General features: G+C 47.1%; 1 protein-coding gene across 5 annotated transcripts in view; it reads left to right on the top strand.

The window, feature by feature from the left end:
* Positions 1 to 17,374, top strand: part of fut8a (fucosyltransferase 8a (alpha (1,6) fucosyltransferase)) — a 59,729-nt gene that overhangs the window by 23,319 nt on the left and 19,036 nt on the right. For 4 of the 5 annotated variants that reach the window (XM_018732554.2, XM_018732574.2, XM_029258373.1 and 1 more), the window contains one exon: positions 15,477 to 15,959. In XM_018732554.2, coding sequence (XP_018588070.1) covers positions 15,757 to 15,959 — 203 coding nt within the window. In that variant the 5' untranslated portion in view covers positions 15,477 to 15,756. The remainder of the gene's footprint in view (positions 1 to 15,476; positions 15,960 to 17,374) is intronic. The other variant, XM_018732584.2, reaches the window with a different exon arrangement.

Genomic DNA, 17,374 nt, shown 5'->3' with positions numbered 1-17,374 from the left:
AGCAGGTGTAGGCCTCAGAGGACGCAAATGGACTGGAAAAGGAACGGAACCAGACCCGCGGGTTAGCTTTCGCGAGCGCAGCCTCGGCTTCCCGGCAGCTTCTGTGGGAGGTCGGTTCTCGCAAACAGCAGCCTACGGGACATGCGGCCCGAATCTGGGGCCCGTCTGCTATTTCAGGCTGAACGCGCGTTACTGCCAGATCACCGCCCCGTCACGACAAATGCTTGCCGTTAAGGTGGGCCCCCATCTTCTCGCTGCTGTGTAGTTTGATTTCGTGCAGTCATGGCTTCCTACAAGAAGTGCAAAGCGCCTCGAAACTCGACTGCTGGCTGCAGCCAGACCGCAAGTCGGCGTTTAGAAATGGGTGAGGGAAAAAAAAAAATCCACGAAGTGCGCCAAACATATGTTTAAAAAATGTGTTTCTTCAAGTATAATGTGTAGACTAGACAAAATTTAAAAGAATATGTTTTTCAAAACACCTACTTCAGGCATGCATTCCACCAGACACCTGGTGTTTAAAAACACCATTTAATACGGTTCTGCCGAGGCCTTCTGACAGCGCGGCTAGTCATGTCGTTTGCTGCCTTTCGCAAGATTTCCTGTGCAGGTGTTTTAACTCTAGAAGATCGGTGTGTTTTAGAACTGCTGTTAAATGTTCAATATATTTGCATAGCTGCACCAAAAAAAAAAAAAAAACTTTAACAAGAAATGCGCATGCCACTTTGATAAAAACAAGAACTTTCCATTGTACGTAAACGTGGAAAGCAGCGGCACGTAATTGCCGCCCTACGCTCATGTTTCGGAAGGTTGCTATATATAAAGTGTTGAACTCTCCAGAGAGGTCCCCTGAAACCCTTTTTTTTCCCCCTTTAAAACAGGTGCTGTGTAAGCAGAGGCAAGCCAGAATTGGACAAGGTGCATTTGTTCTCATTGCACAGCTAATGATGATGGTTTGCCTTAGAAATCACTTGCGCGAATGCCGTGTGCAAAAACGGCAGCGTTCTTAGTCGTCTCATCACTGGCAACAATGAGCTCAGCCAATGGCTGCTCTCAAAAGAAAAAAAAAAAAAAAACAGTTTCGGAAATATATAACTATTTATTAACTTGACTTGCCGCTGACCACCCGCAGGCGGCTCTGACTTCTAAAGGGGTAATTTATTTTATGTGACCATTGATTTGTCCAGCTGTTTCCCTGTGCTTTGCTCCTGTTTATGTATTACTTTAACCTCAGCTGGACGACTGACTGAAACATCTCCTCGAAAGAAAAGAAATTCACCCGAGAATGGAACCAACAAGAATTATGCTGCAGACGTGATCTAATGCCTTTGCTATTGTGTGGGGCTGCTTATAAATGGGACTATTGGGAAAATGTGTGACCGAAAGCCACGGACACTGCATGTGATTACAGATGGGTACGTGTGATACAGGGCGGCATTGGGTAGAGCTGGTGTCTCAAAGGCCCATCCGTGGGAGTTGGTTCGGATGAGGGTTTGAAACTGGCTCTGCGTGTGGAGTTCTTGGCAATGCTTCATTGGACAGGTGCTTATTGATAATGGATGAAGGTATTAATGAATAAATGTAGTATAAAATACACGGTGGCACAGTGAGTAGAGCTGCTGTCTGACGGCGCCTGGGGGGTCCAAGAGGATGTGGGTTCGAGTCCTGCTCAGTCCACGTGGAGTTTGCATGTTCTCCCCGTGTCTGCGTGGGTTTCCTCCGGGTGCTCTGGTTTCCTCCCACAGTCCAAAGACATGCTGTTCGGCTTCACCCATAGTGATAGAGACAGTGTGTTCCACTGATGCATGGATGAGTGACCCATTGTAAGTAGTGTACAGTACTAGTAGTGTAATTCACCTTGGTGAGCAAGGTATGGGTTGATGACGCTGATGCGGCTCAGTGCCCTCGTCCACTTGTGTGTTCAGCATTGCTGTCGTTTCCCTTGTTTTGTTTTACTGTGCCCATTACTACCACTAAACACTCTTGCTGTACACGTACATTCTTTTGTAGACACTAAAAGCTTTATTTGTTTTCTCCACATGAGGGTCACTCCTATTTTCTAGGAGTATTTATGTATTTTATTAATTATTTTGCCGGGAGTACAAAGTACTTCTGTCTTTGTGACCGACTGGGAGCTGCTAGATGCCTGGGAGCGGTGATCATTTTCCCTCCTTCCCTCCTTTCTTCCTTTTACTGCATTATTGGTGAATCGATTAAAACTATTTGCATTTAATCTCGAAAGTGTCAGCGATCAATACTCCCACCTTTATGTTTTGGAGACACAGCTCGTGCCGCTTTCCTTCCTCTTTCTTGTTCCCCTCTGCTACCCCAGCACAGGAGCAGAGAAAGGGCTGCCGGTTGCTGCTGTCATATTCTCATTTCTTAACTAATCCACGGTAAAATGATCAAGACGGGAAACGCGCCAGAGGAGTGCAGTCCTCCGCCCCGGCTGTCCCTCTTCCCCGGTGCGACCCCCTCCTTGAGCCGCCGTCGCCTGCAGCAGGGCCCTGGAAAAGGTCAGCTGTCACTTCTCGTCGTCGGCACATCTCGGCTCGAGATGCGCAGAGGGAGACGAAACAGAACTGACTCAACATTTAGGTAATGGAGCAAAATATCCTCAGCTGCAAGTCGCAGCGAGCCCGAGCGACGCAGGATTAAACGCGTCCGGCCTTACGGCCGTTTCCTCGTCTTATTTCGAATGCGTGTCTTCGCCAGACGGCTGTCCCATTGGGACATCTCATTTACCTTGGTGGGTGTGTCCCAGATATTATTTAAGATGCTGTAATTAATGCGCCAGCCAGCCGTGCACACAAGCAAAACAACAGGTACATGCATACAAGGATCATGAGAACCGCCCATAAATTCATGTTGTTACCGCTCGACTAATTTGGGTCGCGGCGTGGCATCCCAGACACCCCGAAACCCTCCGATTTCGACCGGCGCAGAACGGAAAAGCGCCACCTGCATTTCGTCCGGAATTCCCTAGGCCTCAGTGTGGCGAACGCGCACATCCGCTTGGCCACGGGGCCTGGAAAGGCCCATACACGTACACACTTATAACCAAGCAGACAGGCACGTGGAGCAGAAACGGAGCAAACGCTGGCGCCCGTCAGAACAGACGCGCACGCACAATGCCGGCGCGCCGCTTCAGGGTTCACCCCGGCGCGCGGAGGACGCCGCACGGCTCCAAACCTCCCCCGAAAGCGGTAAGCCGTATCCGTCCCGGTCTTATTCGCCGTGACCTCTCTCCTTTCTGCGCGACCCAAAGTTGTGGAATGTTCCGGAAACAGATTGTTCCGGCAGGTGCGGCACACTCTATTAGGACATTTATTGAATATAAAGCTAATGAAATAAGAGAATTATGGAAGCGTTTTACAGCTAATTGTATATCCCTCCTCCCTGATTAAGCCCGCATTTGCATAATGATTCAGCTGACGATTCCCACAAGGACCCGCTTTAAAACCGTTTGGTCTGCACATTCTCAGCATCAGTGACCTTGGAGGGCAGTCTGCGGGATTTTTTTTCTCCCTCCGTGGTTCTCCAAAACTTGCTGTTGCCTGAAAGTAGAAGGTTTGATTAAGCCAGCTTGGATTTCACGGGCCACAAACCAACCCGAGAACCGTGGCATCCAGGCGCCGTTCGGATCTGGGAACGCTAATGCGCAGAGTAACAGAAATCTGGAAACCTGAGTACCCCGCCTTGTAGAGATCAGCGGCCTCACTTGGGGTCCTTGTTGACACATCCCTCATGCTTGTGTTTCAGCTGTGCACAGCACCAGGCAAAATGGCTAATTAGCTCCCCTCTTTAACAAAGACAGGTGGTTAATTAGTCAAATGAGGTGGAGTGGGGCACAGCTGGATAAAATATGTGTTGGACATGTAGCCTCTAAGATGGCAGTGGACGACTACTGACACTGGCGGATAGCGACAGTTAGTGTCCTTCCAACTTGTCCACTCGGTCCCATGACGCTTTGGCGCTTCCGGACCTGGGGGACCAGTACTCTGGAGACTCAGGTGTATTTCCCTCGAGATCTCACAAACACCTCCCCCCCCCCCCCCCCCAATGGAGTTAATGGACTTATGCGCAGCCCGATTTGAGATACGATACTGTGAGGTGCAGAGAAGAGCATGAAAAATTCAGAACCGTCTTTTGGTTTCCTGTAGAGAGTGATTGCAGTTCTAGGGCAGCGATACGTCACTGGTGTGATACACTAGACCGGTGACATTATCACGCAGTGCTCTGAATACGTGCTTATTCTTATTTGCTGCTTCTCCTTTGCGGCAGCAGAAATTTTTCTCATAAACTCACTAGCAGCTGCAGTCATGGACTGGAATTTCTGAGTAGGACCTTTATGTCTGATGACCATAATAAAGAAGTACCTCTGTGTTTAATGACCATAATAAACCTAAATGTTGCTTCTGATGTACAGTGTGTTAATGATGGAATTCTGTGCCAGTTTACTGACTTGTCATCCAGGATTGGTATTTTTTTTTTTTTTGGGTATTTAGTCAAGGGCAACGGTACATATGAGCGACAGTGGCCGAAAAAATGATGCTTCCGTATTTCCCTCATTGTGGAATCCGCTGAGCTGTTCTTTGATGTTTGTTCTATATTTGATCTTTCCAAGAATGTACAAAGGTATATGGTTTTTATTATATGCATAATGTTTTCTTTGCAAATAATGTGCTTTTATTATTCAGTATTCACCATTGTTAAAGACTTTCTCGAAAGCAACTTATGACGTTAGGTTTCTACCCTAAGCTATTTATAATTATTTACCTGTTTATAGAACTGTGTCATTTTTATGGAGCTATTTATGGTAAACACCTTGCTGAAGGGTACTACAGCAGTAGTGGGGATTTGAACCTGGGCCTTCTGACTGTAAAGTGATGGCTCTAACCACTACACCTCCTACTGCCCCATTTTGTCCCCCCCTCCCCAACTTATTTATTATGACTCTAATAGTTTATAAGTGGCTGTTGACAGGTGGCATTGCTGAGCTTTTGAAAACGTATTATTTCCCTATTGCGGTGAAGTTTTCACGATGTTTATCCCTTTACGGGAGCAGTTGTTGTACTTCGGCGGGTTTATGTAGCCCGTTGCATCCCGTCTGGCTATTTATATAAGCACATGAAAACACTTACACTCGCGTAAAGAACAATAACTGACGGCGGGCGACTACGTGACTGGAAGGCATGACTGCAGTCCTCTGATCAAAGCCACAGCATGGACGTAAACCCCCACCCCTCCATAACCTCGATGTCTCCGTATCGCAGAGGCACTTGCGCAGCCTTCACCGCTCACTTGTCTCTATGCAGCAGGAGCAGAGAACACAGCAGGATCATGCACAGGGGCTCAAAGTATTTGTTCATACCACCCCAGTTTACCCCTGGTCCCTGGGAGCATATTGTGTCTTTTGCAGTAACAGAGGGAAATTTACATACAGAAGCTTTAACCTGACAGGGTTCGCCAAAATACCAAAGCAGAGTAAAAAACATGTTTCTGCCACTGGTCCTATAAGAGGAGAGGCATGTTTCACTACCCTGTAGGGTAAAATGTGTAACCAGGGACAGAAGTGTACAAATTCACACTGATCTCTGCGAACGGTTCGTGAACGGGTTTCTCGAACGGCCTCTTGGGTAAGGCAGGACCCCCCCCCCCCTCCCCCGAGAGCAGCCACAGGTTGTTTAGCAACGCTTTTCCTGGCTTAGTTGTCGACAGGAAAGCGAACTGGCAGCTGAACAGAAAGTGGTTAAAGGGGCAGCAGACCAGCTGATCCCAGCCGGCTTCTTCTGTTAAACAGCAGGTGCTTTGTGAAAACCCAGAACGGAAGAGGGTGAGCCTGGGAAACGCGGCTGCGTGGCTCTTCTGTGGTCAATGGACCTACAACGGGCTGCACCTGAACTTAAGCTAGGCGCGACCTGATGCTTTATTTTAATAAAGTAGACAAGAGTAGAAAGAAAGTGGTCGTCATGTGAGCGGAGAGGTGCTGTCCACCTCACACAGGTCAGGGAGGTCATTGCAGCCATGGTCAGACCCCACTCATAGCCAGCAGAAGAAAGCCTGCAGATGCCACTGACATGTAAATGTTTATTAACCTTAATTTAGGGGACACCTTTATTCAAGGTGACATAAAATGTTTGGTTTGTACAGTAGGATACAGTAATTTACCCATTTATATACCTGGGTAATTGATGAGTACTTTGATCAGGGTATAAAGCGTGGAGGTTCTCGGTTCTGGCTCCGTTGTGGTGGAATGACCTCCCCCTGTCACTCAGAACTGCTGAAACTCTTGTCTTCAAGAAGGGTCTGAAAACTCACCTTTTCCGGACCCGTTTCGCCCAAGATCTCTCCAGCTCGTGTACGGTGTAAATGTTCATGCACCGTAACTTCATGAGCATCACCAGATAAAGCCTTTATTCAGCCGCTACTCCGGCATTGTTTTTGCTTGCTTGTCGACCTTATAATATTATTTAAAGAAAAAAAATTTGGTAGGACGGTATGAGGATTTGTCTGTCCTGCGCTTTATGCACCTACTTGAACGATGAACCTCGGTGCAGCAAGCGGAAGGTAGCAAACTAGGTTTACTTGGGACTTTCATGTCTGCAGCTATGTCTCTTTCTCTTAATGTCATGCATAAATTGTAATTTTGCTGAGATGTACATCGCTTTGGACAAAAGCGTCTGCTAAATGAATACATGTAAATGTATATTATACTGGAAGAGGAATTTGAGCTGGGGTCTTCGGACGGTAAGGTGATGCCTCTGACCGCCGTGGCACCCACTGTTACGAATGGTACAAATGAAAGGTTTTTGTAGGGTTATTATAGCAGTGAAAACAGGGTATGGGAGACGTGGTGTAGAGTGTGTGTGTGTGTGTGTGTGTGTGTGTGTGTGTGTGTGTGTGTGTGTGTGTGTGTGTGTGTGTGTACCTTTGCCGTACTTCTGATTTGCGCGGTAAGCCTGGCTACGTAGCTAGATTGACATGCGAGATCTGCGAATTCAACACGTGAAGCTTTTTATGGGGGCCATCGTGGGCAGCGGTCTTTTCTGTGTACACCAAATACAGTGTGTGTGTGTGTGTGTGTGTGTGTGTGTGTGTGTGTGTGTGTGTGTGCAGGCAATAATCGCAGCTATGGTGCTGCAGGAATCGAGCCTTTATTGCCGCGAGAGGGGACGTTCAAAGTGCATTCCGCGGAAGGAGCAACAGAGACTGTCTTTGGCTTTCGCTTCATTGCATTTTAAAATTATTCTGGCAGTTAGGGATATAAATCTGACATTTATTGTTTTAAAGTAATTTGCCTTTTGTATTATTTAATTAGTTCTTGAAGTTAGGCCCCAGCTAAAGCAATAAGAGTAATGAAATGACTGTGCTTAACATTTGGTTAGCCCTTCTCGCTGCAGTTCTTTAATGTTATCCTTCCTCATGAAAGTCTTTCAGTGCAGCGTAAGCCCCCCCCCCCGAGAGCAGTGCGCCAACACGTTTTTGAGGATCCGCTTAGCTCTTATTGGCACGCCGGGCTGCCAGGTGCTGTCACCTGAAGGATAATTCGGCAATTCGTCCGCAGTTTTTCCGAGGAACGCCCGTTTACCTAGGAGGCTGTGAGGAAACCGGAGCGCCCCGAGGACAAAGCACGCAAACATGCCGGGAACATGGAAGCGACGCAGAGAGACGGGAGGTAGCCGTGGGTGTAGCTGCACTTTCGCTCCAGGTGTTTATATGCGTTACCGTTCATTGGCGCAATCTGATTTATTAATTCAATTAAATAATTCCGAGGGAAGTTGCTGATGTGATAAAAAAATAAATCTTCAGATTAAAGGAGGGAGTGGAAAGAGACCGAAGTTCAAGGTTAGTCAATGTGAAATAATCCGTTATGTTTGTAGCTGAGAGCTGTAAAAGCTCATTTGCGTTTTACGAGTGAATTATTAAACCGGAATGTTCCAGCTTCCTTGCGCCCCGCGGACAAGATCCCCGCATATCGCAGAGGCGTTGCCCATCTCCCGAGTCTTCTGGAGTGCCAAGCCGAGAGGTTATGAGTTCCATTTTTAAAGCCACGCTTTCCGCCGTGTCTCTGGATTTTACCATCTGGTGTCAACGGAAAGTTGATTCCAAGCCCTGGGGTTTCTGATGGGATACTTGACAGGCCCACGAAATGTCAGTCCTCGTGGGAGAAAGCAGCTATAGTCTGCGTTTCGTGCCGTTGAGCCGCTTTTTGAATTTCTCTGGCTCGTTTTACTCTGTGGCGCACCTCCAGATGCACTCTTGGACAAAGATGGACAATGTCGACAGCAACAGCAGTGAACCTTCGGAAAGAGTTGTTTGAATGTACTACCATCTGGCAACATCCATCCTCATCCATCCTCATCCATCCTCTTGCATCCTCTTGTCCAGTGTAGGGTGCGGGTGGTCCAGAGGCCATCCTGCAGATACAGGGTGTGAGACAGCATATACCCCGGGTGGGATGCCAGTCCATCGCATGGCAATCGCGCAAACATTTTGGGCAATTGAGAGCTACGAAATGACCTGAAGCACACCTTTGGATATCGGCATTGTTAGAACATACAAACTGAGCTGGCTTCCAACCAGATACAGACTCATCCAGATTCAAACCCATGTCTGAACCCACGCCCCAGGAAATAGTCAGGTCCCAGCACTACCTTCTGTGCCACTCTGCTGTCCATGTCGGGTCATTGCTGCTAATGTCGGTGAGACTAGTACTGATTCGAGTTCGCGGTGCGGACTCCCACCCTTGATCGGTGCGTTTAACCTGGACCGATACACTATTACGTGCTTTTGTATCAACCGTAATTTGCATTCGATTAGCCACCAAAGAATAATAACAATTTTGCTCACGGAACACAAAGCTGTTTTGAGGCGGTAGCGCACTTGTAGCGTGCGGGAAGAAAGTTTAATTTAGATTTATGACATCACTCGACAGATGTGGACCTCGCTGTGCCGACCGCCACCGTGGCAGCGAATGAGAGGAAGGAGGAATGGACGGCGAGCAGCTTGCTCGTTCGCCAGACAGATGTTCAGTTGTCCGGAGAGAGCTGGGGCGTTCGGATGTATAAATAACAGATGGGCAAAACCGTGCGATGTTTTACCAAAACCTGGCTTTTACAGCCTGCGACTGGGGCCGATACGGGCCCTCTACCATGTTGTAAAGCCCCCCCCACACGCACACATCTTTGGCAGTTTCACTTCATTTTGCCTACCAACAGAAGGCCCGTTACCCACGGATCCTGCGGGTGAGCGAGAAGCAAGGGGACGCCCGTGGTTCTTCAAAAGGTACTCAGTCATAAGCAGATTGTCTGAACTTTGATTTGGGAGAAAAGCGACTCGCCACCTGGAGCATTATATTTATAACGAGCATCAATTATGCAGCCAGCCGCGCCCCACGACCACAGCGAGACACGATTCCTGAGCTGCGCTGGCGTCTCTTGCTTCCATTATTCATCGGCTGAATCCGCAGAGCAAACAAGTCTGGACTCGGTCGTGCGACGGCGCGCCGGAATTGGGCTCTGCGGCGGTCTTGTTCATTTTTCCACTTTGCTCTTCTCGGGCCAGCACCAGCTTTGGACGGAAAATGGAAACGCTAATTGAACCAAAAGGTAGCAAGGGGCCCCCGCATACTAATACTAATACTACTCATTTTGGTGCTTATGAGACATGTATCCAGTGTAGCTACTTTTCTACAAATTTAAATATCCTGGGAGCAATTCGGTTTAACCGTCCCCGATGGCGGAGCAGCACGACCCTCCCGGGAGCCATTCGGGTCACTGATCCGCGTTCGTCCCCTTCGTGCAATCCGCGTCTCCTCGAAAGCGACCGGTTTATTGTTGCATTGTTGAGGGGACAGCAGGTAAAGTGGTTAGAGAGCTACCTAGAGCTGCCACCTTTGGACCCAGCAGACCAAGGTTTGATTCTTCTAATTCCTGGTGAGGTACCTTTGGGGCAAGGTAATTAGCCTAGTTTGTCCCTTTTAAAAATAAACCGTTTGTGAAAACTGGGAAATTACTTCAAGCAGCTAAACATAGTAAGGTGATCTGGAGAAAAACATCCGCTAAATAAAAGGTAAATTTATACCGTTCCGGTTAAAACTGTAAGTCCACGTGCTTGGAAGCAGTTTGTTTCCATGAGGCATTTGGTTAGCAAATTCGATCAATAAATGAGCTGAAATGTCTTCCCAGCTCTTGCATCAAATTTCCAGAGGTGTAGGACACTTGTGGGTCTTCTGTTTCACATTTCAGTCATTGGACCCCATACATTACATTTATTTATTTAGTAGATGCTTTTCTCCAAAGGGACCTCCAATGACCTCTATGTAGTGTTACCAGCCCACACACCTTATTCACCGCAGTGACTTACACTGCTAGATACACTACTTTCACTGGGTCACTCATCCATACACCAGTGGAACACACTCTCTCCATACAAGTGCTGCTCATATTGCCCATGTGTACTCACTCTTTTCACTGGTTGCACAGAGCAATAATAAGTAGAACAATCACTAACAGGATCCTCCGTAGGCTCATATATGATGCCACAGTTAGACAGCGTTGGGAGGGAGGCCGTTACCGGGGCAGCCAGCGTTTGGTGTATCTTTCACAGAGAATATATGAATTTAGGAGAAGGACTGACAGTGTGTGTGTACTTAATTCGAATGAAGATATAAGTCTCTCGCCACGATATCATGTGTACATTTCCACATCAATAACAGCCTAGTGAGCTGCGTTGTTCCGAGTGCCTTGGATCCTGACTTGGATTACTTAGTTGCTTATTACGCATTTCTATACGAGGTGCCTTGCGTAACTTAGAGTTTTCAGACAGCTGGATGGAAATTTAACTTGAATTCTGGGTGAGCGGGGCTTTTCGTGCGATTTGAACCTTTAACCTGTTGCGTTCGGGCAGTTTTTTGGTTGTTCTCCACCCTGGGTGCCTCACGAGGCATCATCCTGCTTTGGCCTGAGCCCGATTCGCTCAGTCACTACATCGTTGAGCGGGGTCGTCGTCCGCGTTGATTTTTGCAGTCAGTTACCTCGTGTCAAGAGCATTCATTTGTTCCTTATTGTTCTTGACAGGTCAAGGGAGCTGTGTGTATATTTATTCATGCTCACATTTCCCCTAAGTACTCTGTTAGAAGGAAAGGCATTTCTTCAGTTACAAGGTGCTGAAAGATGTGTTCATACTCACCCAACACCACCAGGTTGGCTCAGTAGCTCGTTCCCTCCCAAACAGATAACGATAATTGGATATTGGATGCGGCGCAACGGAAGGCGTTCATAAATAATTTAAAATGAAGGCAGTGATAAGTAAGCTTTTGTCACAAAAGAGTAAACGCTCCACCAAGATTTTCATCTGTTCCTCCTCCTTTTTCCACAACGAGGTGGGAGAAACTCCTCTTTTTGGAACCGAACCTACCTTTGGAAGAATGAAACCGTGAGCTTCGGACCTCCCTCGAGAAGAGTGCCGGGGAGGAGGATGAGGCCGTTCGGCAGAGACGGCAGCTCGCTCAATTGAGTATGAGCCTCATGTCTTGGTATATTGATATTTAACTTTTGAGGCGAGATATTATGCTGTAAAGAAGTCAATCTAATTTGAACGCTTAGTGCTGCCTGGGTTATAAATAAAATGGTCGCAATGCATCTTGTGGGCTGACAGCGCACTGGGATGAAATTGCCGCTCAACTCCACTCTCAAGATGCATTTAGAGCGGGTGACAGATGAGTAGCCATTTCCTGTTATTGGGTTTTAAAGATCAAATGTGCGAATGTTTCAGGTTGCCTTAATCTTGTAATAAGTTTATTTTTGATTGAAAATGCAAGGCGCGTTTGGTTCTTAGAGAGGTCAGAAATGTGCAATTTTGTGGTCGAATTCTCAGTCTCCTAATGTGTATGATCTTCCAAATAGTACTATTCAGATGAATGCTTTGCAGATGGCGATGATCTCCTGAACACCCTGGTAAAAGGGCAGTTTTTTAATTTACGCTGCTCGCCTGATCTTTTGCCAGATGTCGGAGGGGGAGGGGTAACCGGGTTTGGCAGTTAGCGAGCCCTTGGCGGACCTCGCACGCAAAACCGCAGCCAGTTCGGACCTGGGGCGGGTGTCCAGTGCGCCTGTCAGTTTGGTCCAGTGAGGGGAAAAATGCAATAACGTGTTACTCGAGATTTGGATAGGTTTTTCCAAATATAGCCGAATCCTGTATGACTGATACGAAAACACTCTCTCGCTGTCAGTAACCACTTGTCCGAGTCAGGGTCGCAGTGGTCCGGAGTCTTTCTTGGATGCAGAGGGCTCCAGGCCAGTAAGGGTACGCTCTGGACAGGACGCCAGCGCGTCGCGGTGATAAAATTACAGGAGACATGGTCATGTAGGCTATAGGTAGCCCTGTAGATAAAAACACAGACCGTTAAACAGAAGTTTGATCAAGTCCCACGATGGGCCCTACACTTGTACCCCGGAGCAAAGCAATTATCCGCTGAAATCTGTCTCTTTGGATGAAGACGTTCGCTTAGCAGCAGCATAATAACGGGGAAAAGTGGCGATATCTTTGGATTTCTCGGCAGCGAGTTTAAGGAATAGACAATTCTAGGCGTTTGGCACTGAGTTTTATTTTCGGAATGTTTTCGTCTTCTCCCTCTGACACGAAGCATTGGCGAAATGAGATGATTTGTGCATGATTAAACCTCCCCAGCCCCTTAATGTGGCAAGCAGGATATTTATCAGAAACGGTGACAGGCAGCTGTATTAATCTAATGAGTCTCATGCTGCATGAGGCTTGGCTCTGCAGCAAGCAAGACTCATACTTGTCACTCGGATAAGGCAGCCCTATCGATGCACATCGAACCACGCCTTTTTTAGCCCGATCGACTGTGGGATGCGTCTGCATGATAGGTGGTCTCACGAATAGAACCGGTTGCCATTCTTCAGTGACGCTCAGCTGAGCTTCCGTAGGGTGCGGTACAAAACAGTCATTCAGCAGTACTATTATTATTATTATTATTATTATTATTATTATTTTTTTTATAGAGCGCTCTTCTCACGCAGTGACACAGAGCGCTTTAACACATATATAAGGCAAAAAAAACAGATACAAACAAAGAAGACGGTCAACGCTCATATCCTTTGTTTAACGTTAATCGCATCGGGAATAATCACTATGAAAAGACGGTTCTGGCTGTGTGAGGGAACTGGGTAGGTGGGTAGTCCTCTTGGCATCAGTGATCACTAACAATCTCTTCCGGGGACCGTAGTCCTGCAGCGCAGCGGAAGGGATGTTTGGGCCAAGCTGTTGACCGTGAAGTCGTGGACTTTTGTACAAGTGAATAAACATATTTGTCTGGTTTGTCTTAATGGGCACCCACTCAGAGGATGCCCAAAGAACCCTCCGACCTTTATAAGGAAGTACCCTGCCAATAGGCGAAGCTTTTTTTTATTATTTTTTATTTTTTTTTTTTATTTTTAACCGCTTCTGCTGCCACCCTTTCTGTTTTATTTATTTTGAGCACAAAAACAGAGCAGCTCACAGCTCCAGAATTATGAGATGGATTGCACCAAGAAGAAGCTGAAATAAAAAGCCCCTTTTCTCCCGTTTTCACGAAAACGAACCGGGTTTTATGATACATGTCAAGCCCGTATTTACTGGCAGCCGAACGGGTCGTGTTCCACCACATCTAGCCTCGGACTCGCCATGTTTTCATTCGTGAGTCTTCTTGGTTACATGGAGAAACATCCACTGTGGCATATTAAATATCATCTACTGGGCACATAATGAGAGCAGTATTCGTTTTCATTTCATCGATGAATTTTCGTGTTACGGAACTGGTTTTGCCATCTTGGGTTGCGCTAAACTTCTGTGGTGATGCCTTAAAGGACAGACGGAACAAAACGTTGCTTTTATTGATCGTTACGGATGGGTTTTGTATCCTGATAGAGCAGGATTTGGAATAAATCTCATGATGTGAACGGTGTGCTCTCTCTGACTTTGGTTATTATTTAATGATTGTAAGGAGACAGGATTTCTTGCAATATCCTCCAGCAGTTTGAGTCCATTTTCATTTATTCATTCATATATAGTATTTGAAAGACAGTTTTGACTGACAGCAGTGACATTTATTTAATTAACGTATGAGGTCACACACTCTTATTTGCGAGGAAGGACTTGCCTTCTTGGAGATGGAAGAGATTTTTTTACATCTCATTTCCAGCTGATGTCTTCCTGGAAGTAGCAAGCGTGAATATTAATAAGGAAGTATACATAATTATGACAATATTTTGAGGTGAAATGTATTTCAGCAGAAAGTGGTGGGAGCTTCTGCATGAAAGATAAGTGCTTTCATCAATTAGGAAGGTATAATAATAGAAAATCCTTGACTGCGGAAGAAGTGTGCCTCTTTGTCCCGATCGTATCACATTTCTTTTTGCGTCTCGGAGGTAGGGACTGCTTGTCGGCAGCAGCGTGTGTAACAGGAGGAGGATTTGTAGTTAGACTACAATGGCAGGAAAGGGTTTTGAATGTTTGCCAGATACAAGAGCAGTCGAGGTTTAAAAGACCAAGAACGCGTGATGAATGTTGCGAAAACATTATAACAATTCACGACGAGGGCATCGTTCTACGCTGAGGAAAAACTTGAGAATGTTATTAGCATTTTTTTTCCTCTAACATAGGCAGCGGGTCGTTTTCATATTCAAATTTTTCAAAGATTAGCATTGAGGTTATCTTGTCAAACTTAAAGCTATGATTTATTATACATATAATATACTTTTGACCCTGTGTCCCCTCAAAATTCATAATGAATTAAGGATACTCTTACATCCATAGCCCGTTCTGTGTTCTCACTACAATCAGTTATACTGTATGTATAATAAATCATGTGTATTATCTCATGCTTTCTACTGCAGATCTCGGTGGATGTGGGACCCAAAATTCCCACCTTGTCGGCCTTCAGAAATAGCACAAAATTTATATTTTACTGACAAACCGCTTAGCGTCTCTTTTCCTTTGTAACATTAAATGGGATTGGGTTTAAAAAAGGCGTGTGGCAACTTTCTGAGCATGTTTTCGAGTAGTTTAAAGTCTCCTCTTTATTATTATTCTATGGCAATTTAGTTGGAACACGAATGTGTTGTGATGTAATTGTTCCTTTTACCTTTTTTTAAATAGGTGACTTGCTACTTTTTAACTACTTCTGCAGCTAAATATTTTGCAGGGATAATTCAAGCACTTTTGCTCCTACTGCGATGTTAACATTGACCTTCAGGTTAGAGTTCTATGTCCTTAACCAGCAGGTGATCTCCTGTCCCTGGTGGTGTCTTCACCACGGGGGGTGTTACTGTTCCATGTGATGCTGAAGCAGGCAGTGCTTTGGTGACTGAAGATTGCTTTCCAATAAGTCTTCAGCTCAGAGCAACACTACGACTTTGGCACAGAATCTGTTTGCAATATATTTCAGTGCTTTTTTCCTTCTTTTGGTTTTACAGAAAGAAGAAATCTCAGGTACTAGTCCTCTACCGGGAAGCCACAGTCCCATCGTTTGTGCTGTCAAAACAGGAGGAAAGGAGAGTAAGGAGGAGAAGAAGTGGACGTCATTCACCTGCAGCGCAAGTGCTGGCGTAGTCCTCTGAAAGACCATGCGCTAATTCGACAGGAGGTGGAAGCCGAACCAAGCTAGACCCCTCTCCTTCCTGCCCTGACCCTGCTCCATCTCCTCCGAGGTGGTGATGATGCCCCTGGGTGCCTTGTGACCAGGGGGTGGGAAAGATGCGCCCGTGGACGGGCTCCTGGCGTTGGGTGATGCTGGTCCTGCTGGCTTGGGGGACGCTTCTCTTCTACATCGGCGGCCACCTGGTCCGTGACAGCGAGCACCCCGAGCGCTCCAGCCGAGAGCTCTCCAGGATCCTGGCCAAGCTGGAGCGCCTCAAGCAGCAGAACGAGGACCTGCGGAGGATGGCTGAATCCCTCAGGTGACGGCACACCCCCTCCCACGCTGAGGGGTGGGGTGGAGGGGACGATGTATGGGGGGCGGGGACACACAGAAGGGGTGATACAGCGAAAAGTCTCCTGGGTCCTGAGAAGAGTTCTTCCTCCCCTCTCCATTACTTGATATTTGTTATGGTTTACCTCTCTGATCCTTAAAGTTCAAGAATTTAAGTGTCACTGACAGTGAGTTTCACAAGACGGTTCCTATGTAAATCACAAGCGAACGAGCGCTGGCACCGTCCAGAGTCCTGGGGAACTTTCCCAGACAAAATTGAAGTCTGAGACTAAATAAACACAACCCGTTTCCCAGAGCAGCTCATAATTTGGACTGACTTCCAGATGAAACTTAGCACAACAGCAGCCCGAAGGCGAAATCCACATTTCAAATGGTATTGTGTTTGTTTGTGATCTGCTCCTCACCAAAGCTTGGGGGGGGTGGGGGCATCTGTGGTGAATGGGAAGGGAACTTTGAATTACACAAACAATCAATACAGGCTATTGTTGGTCATTACTAGGTTTTGCCCCTTCGGGCATAAATCAAGTTCAAGTGCAAATGGCACTGCACTTTCATCATAGAATGGACTGGGATGGGATGGAGCAGAGTCCTTGACAAGTGGCATCATGTCTCATTCTCCAGTGCACCTCCTCACAGACTCTGACTTACCTATGTCTCCTCTGGGCGACGCTGCCCGAGGGCATGGGGAACTCGCTCGCCTTGCCAGTCCGCATCACGCTTCCAGGGGTGACCTTCGGCTCGTGAATGCCCAAGGCGTTTGGTTGATGGAAGGGGGCACACGGAGTTGTTGCACGCTCAGAGTGGAGTGCTTTTACACGTCCATTAGAGGCACGGAACAATGCAGCCCTGCCTCTTAGGCACATCGATCACAAGTTCAGCCTGACTGCAAATACTTACAGGGAGAAACACCAGGCTAGTTGATTTCCCCTGTCGCCGTGGGGATATTAGCTCAATTTAATGTCATGTGATCAGTGTCAAGCGTTTAAAGTATGGCGAGAAACAGTGTGGGGCATAAGCCACCTTGCTGTTTTTCATAATGCAAGAATAATTTGGAGGTCCAAGCTTCCTCTCGTTCCCTTGAGCAGCTTCCGCTCCGCAGTAGGGTCTTGCCCCCTCGGTCCTCGTCGAGGGTCGCGGCTGCCCGTGGACGTGACGGCTGCGCTGACTGATGCGGCTTTGATCGACCTCAGATGATGAAAGGGCGACGGATTCACCGGGAGAGCAGGCAGAACCCTATATGATGTTGCCAGAAGAAAGATGGAACTGATTTGTAGGCCACCGCTACGCTTGGAGATGAGCGGGAGCAACGGAGCAGAGGGAGTACATAAAAAGAGATTAACTCCCCAAAGAGAAGAGAAAGAGGGCCCTTTCTCAAGGCCGCGG

Source organism: Scleropages formosus, chromosome 15 (assembly GCF_900964775.1).
Source record: "Scleropages formosus chromosome 15, fSclFor1.1, whole genome shotgun sequence".
Classification (NCBI taxonomy): Eukaryota; Metazoa; Chordata; class Actinopteri; order Osteoglossiformes; family Osteoglossidae; genus Scleropages; species Scleropages formosus.
Note: the sequence above shows the minus strand (reverse complement) of the source record. Positions and strands in the feature narration are given on the sequence as shown.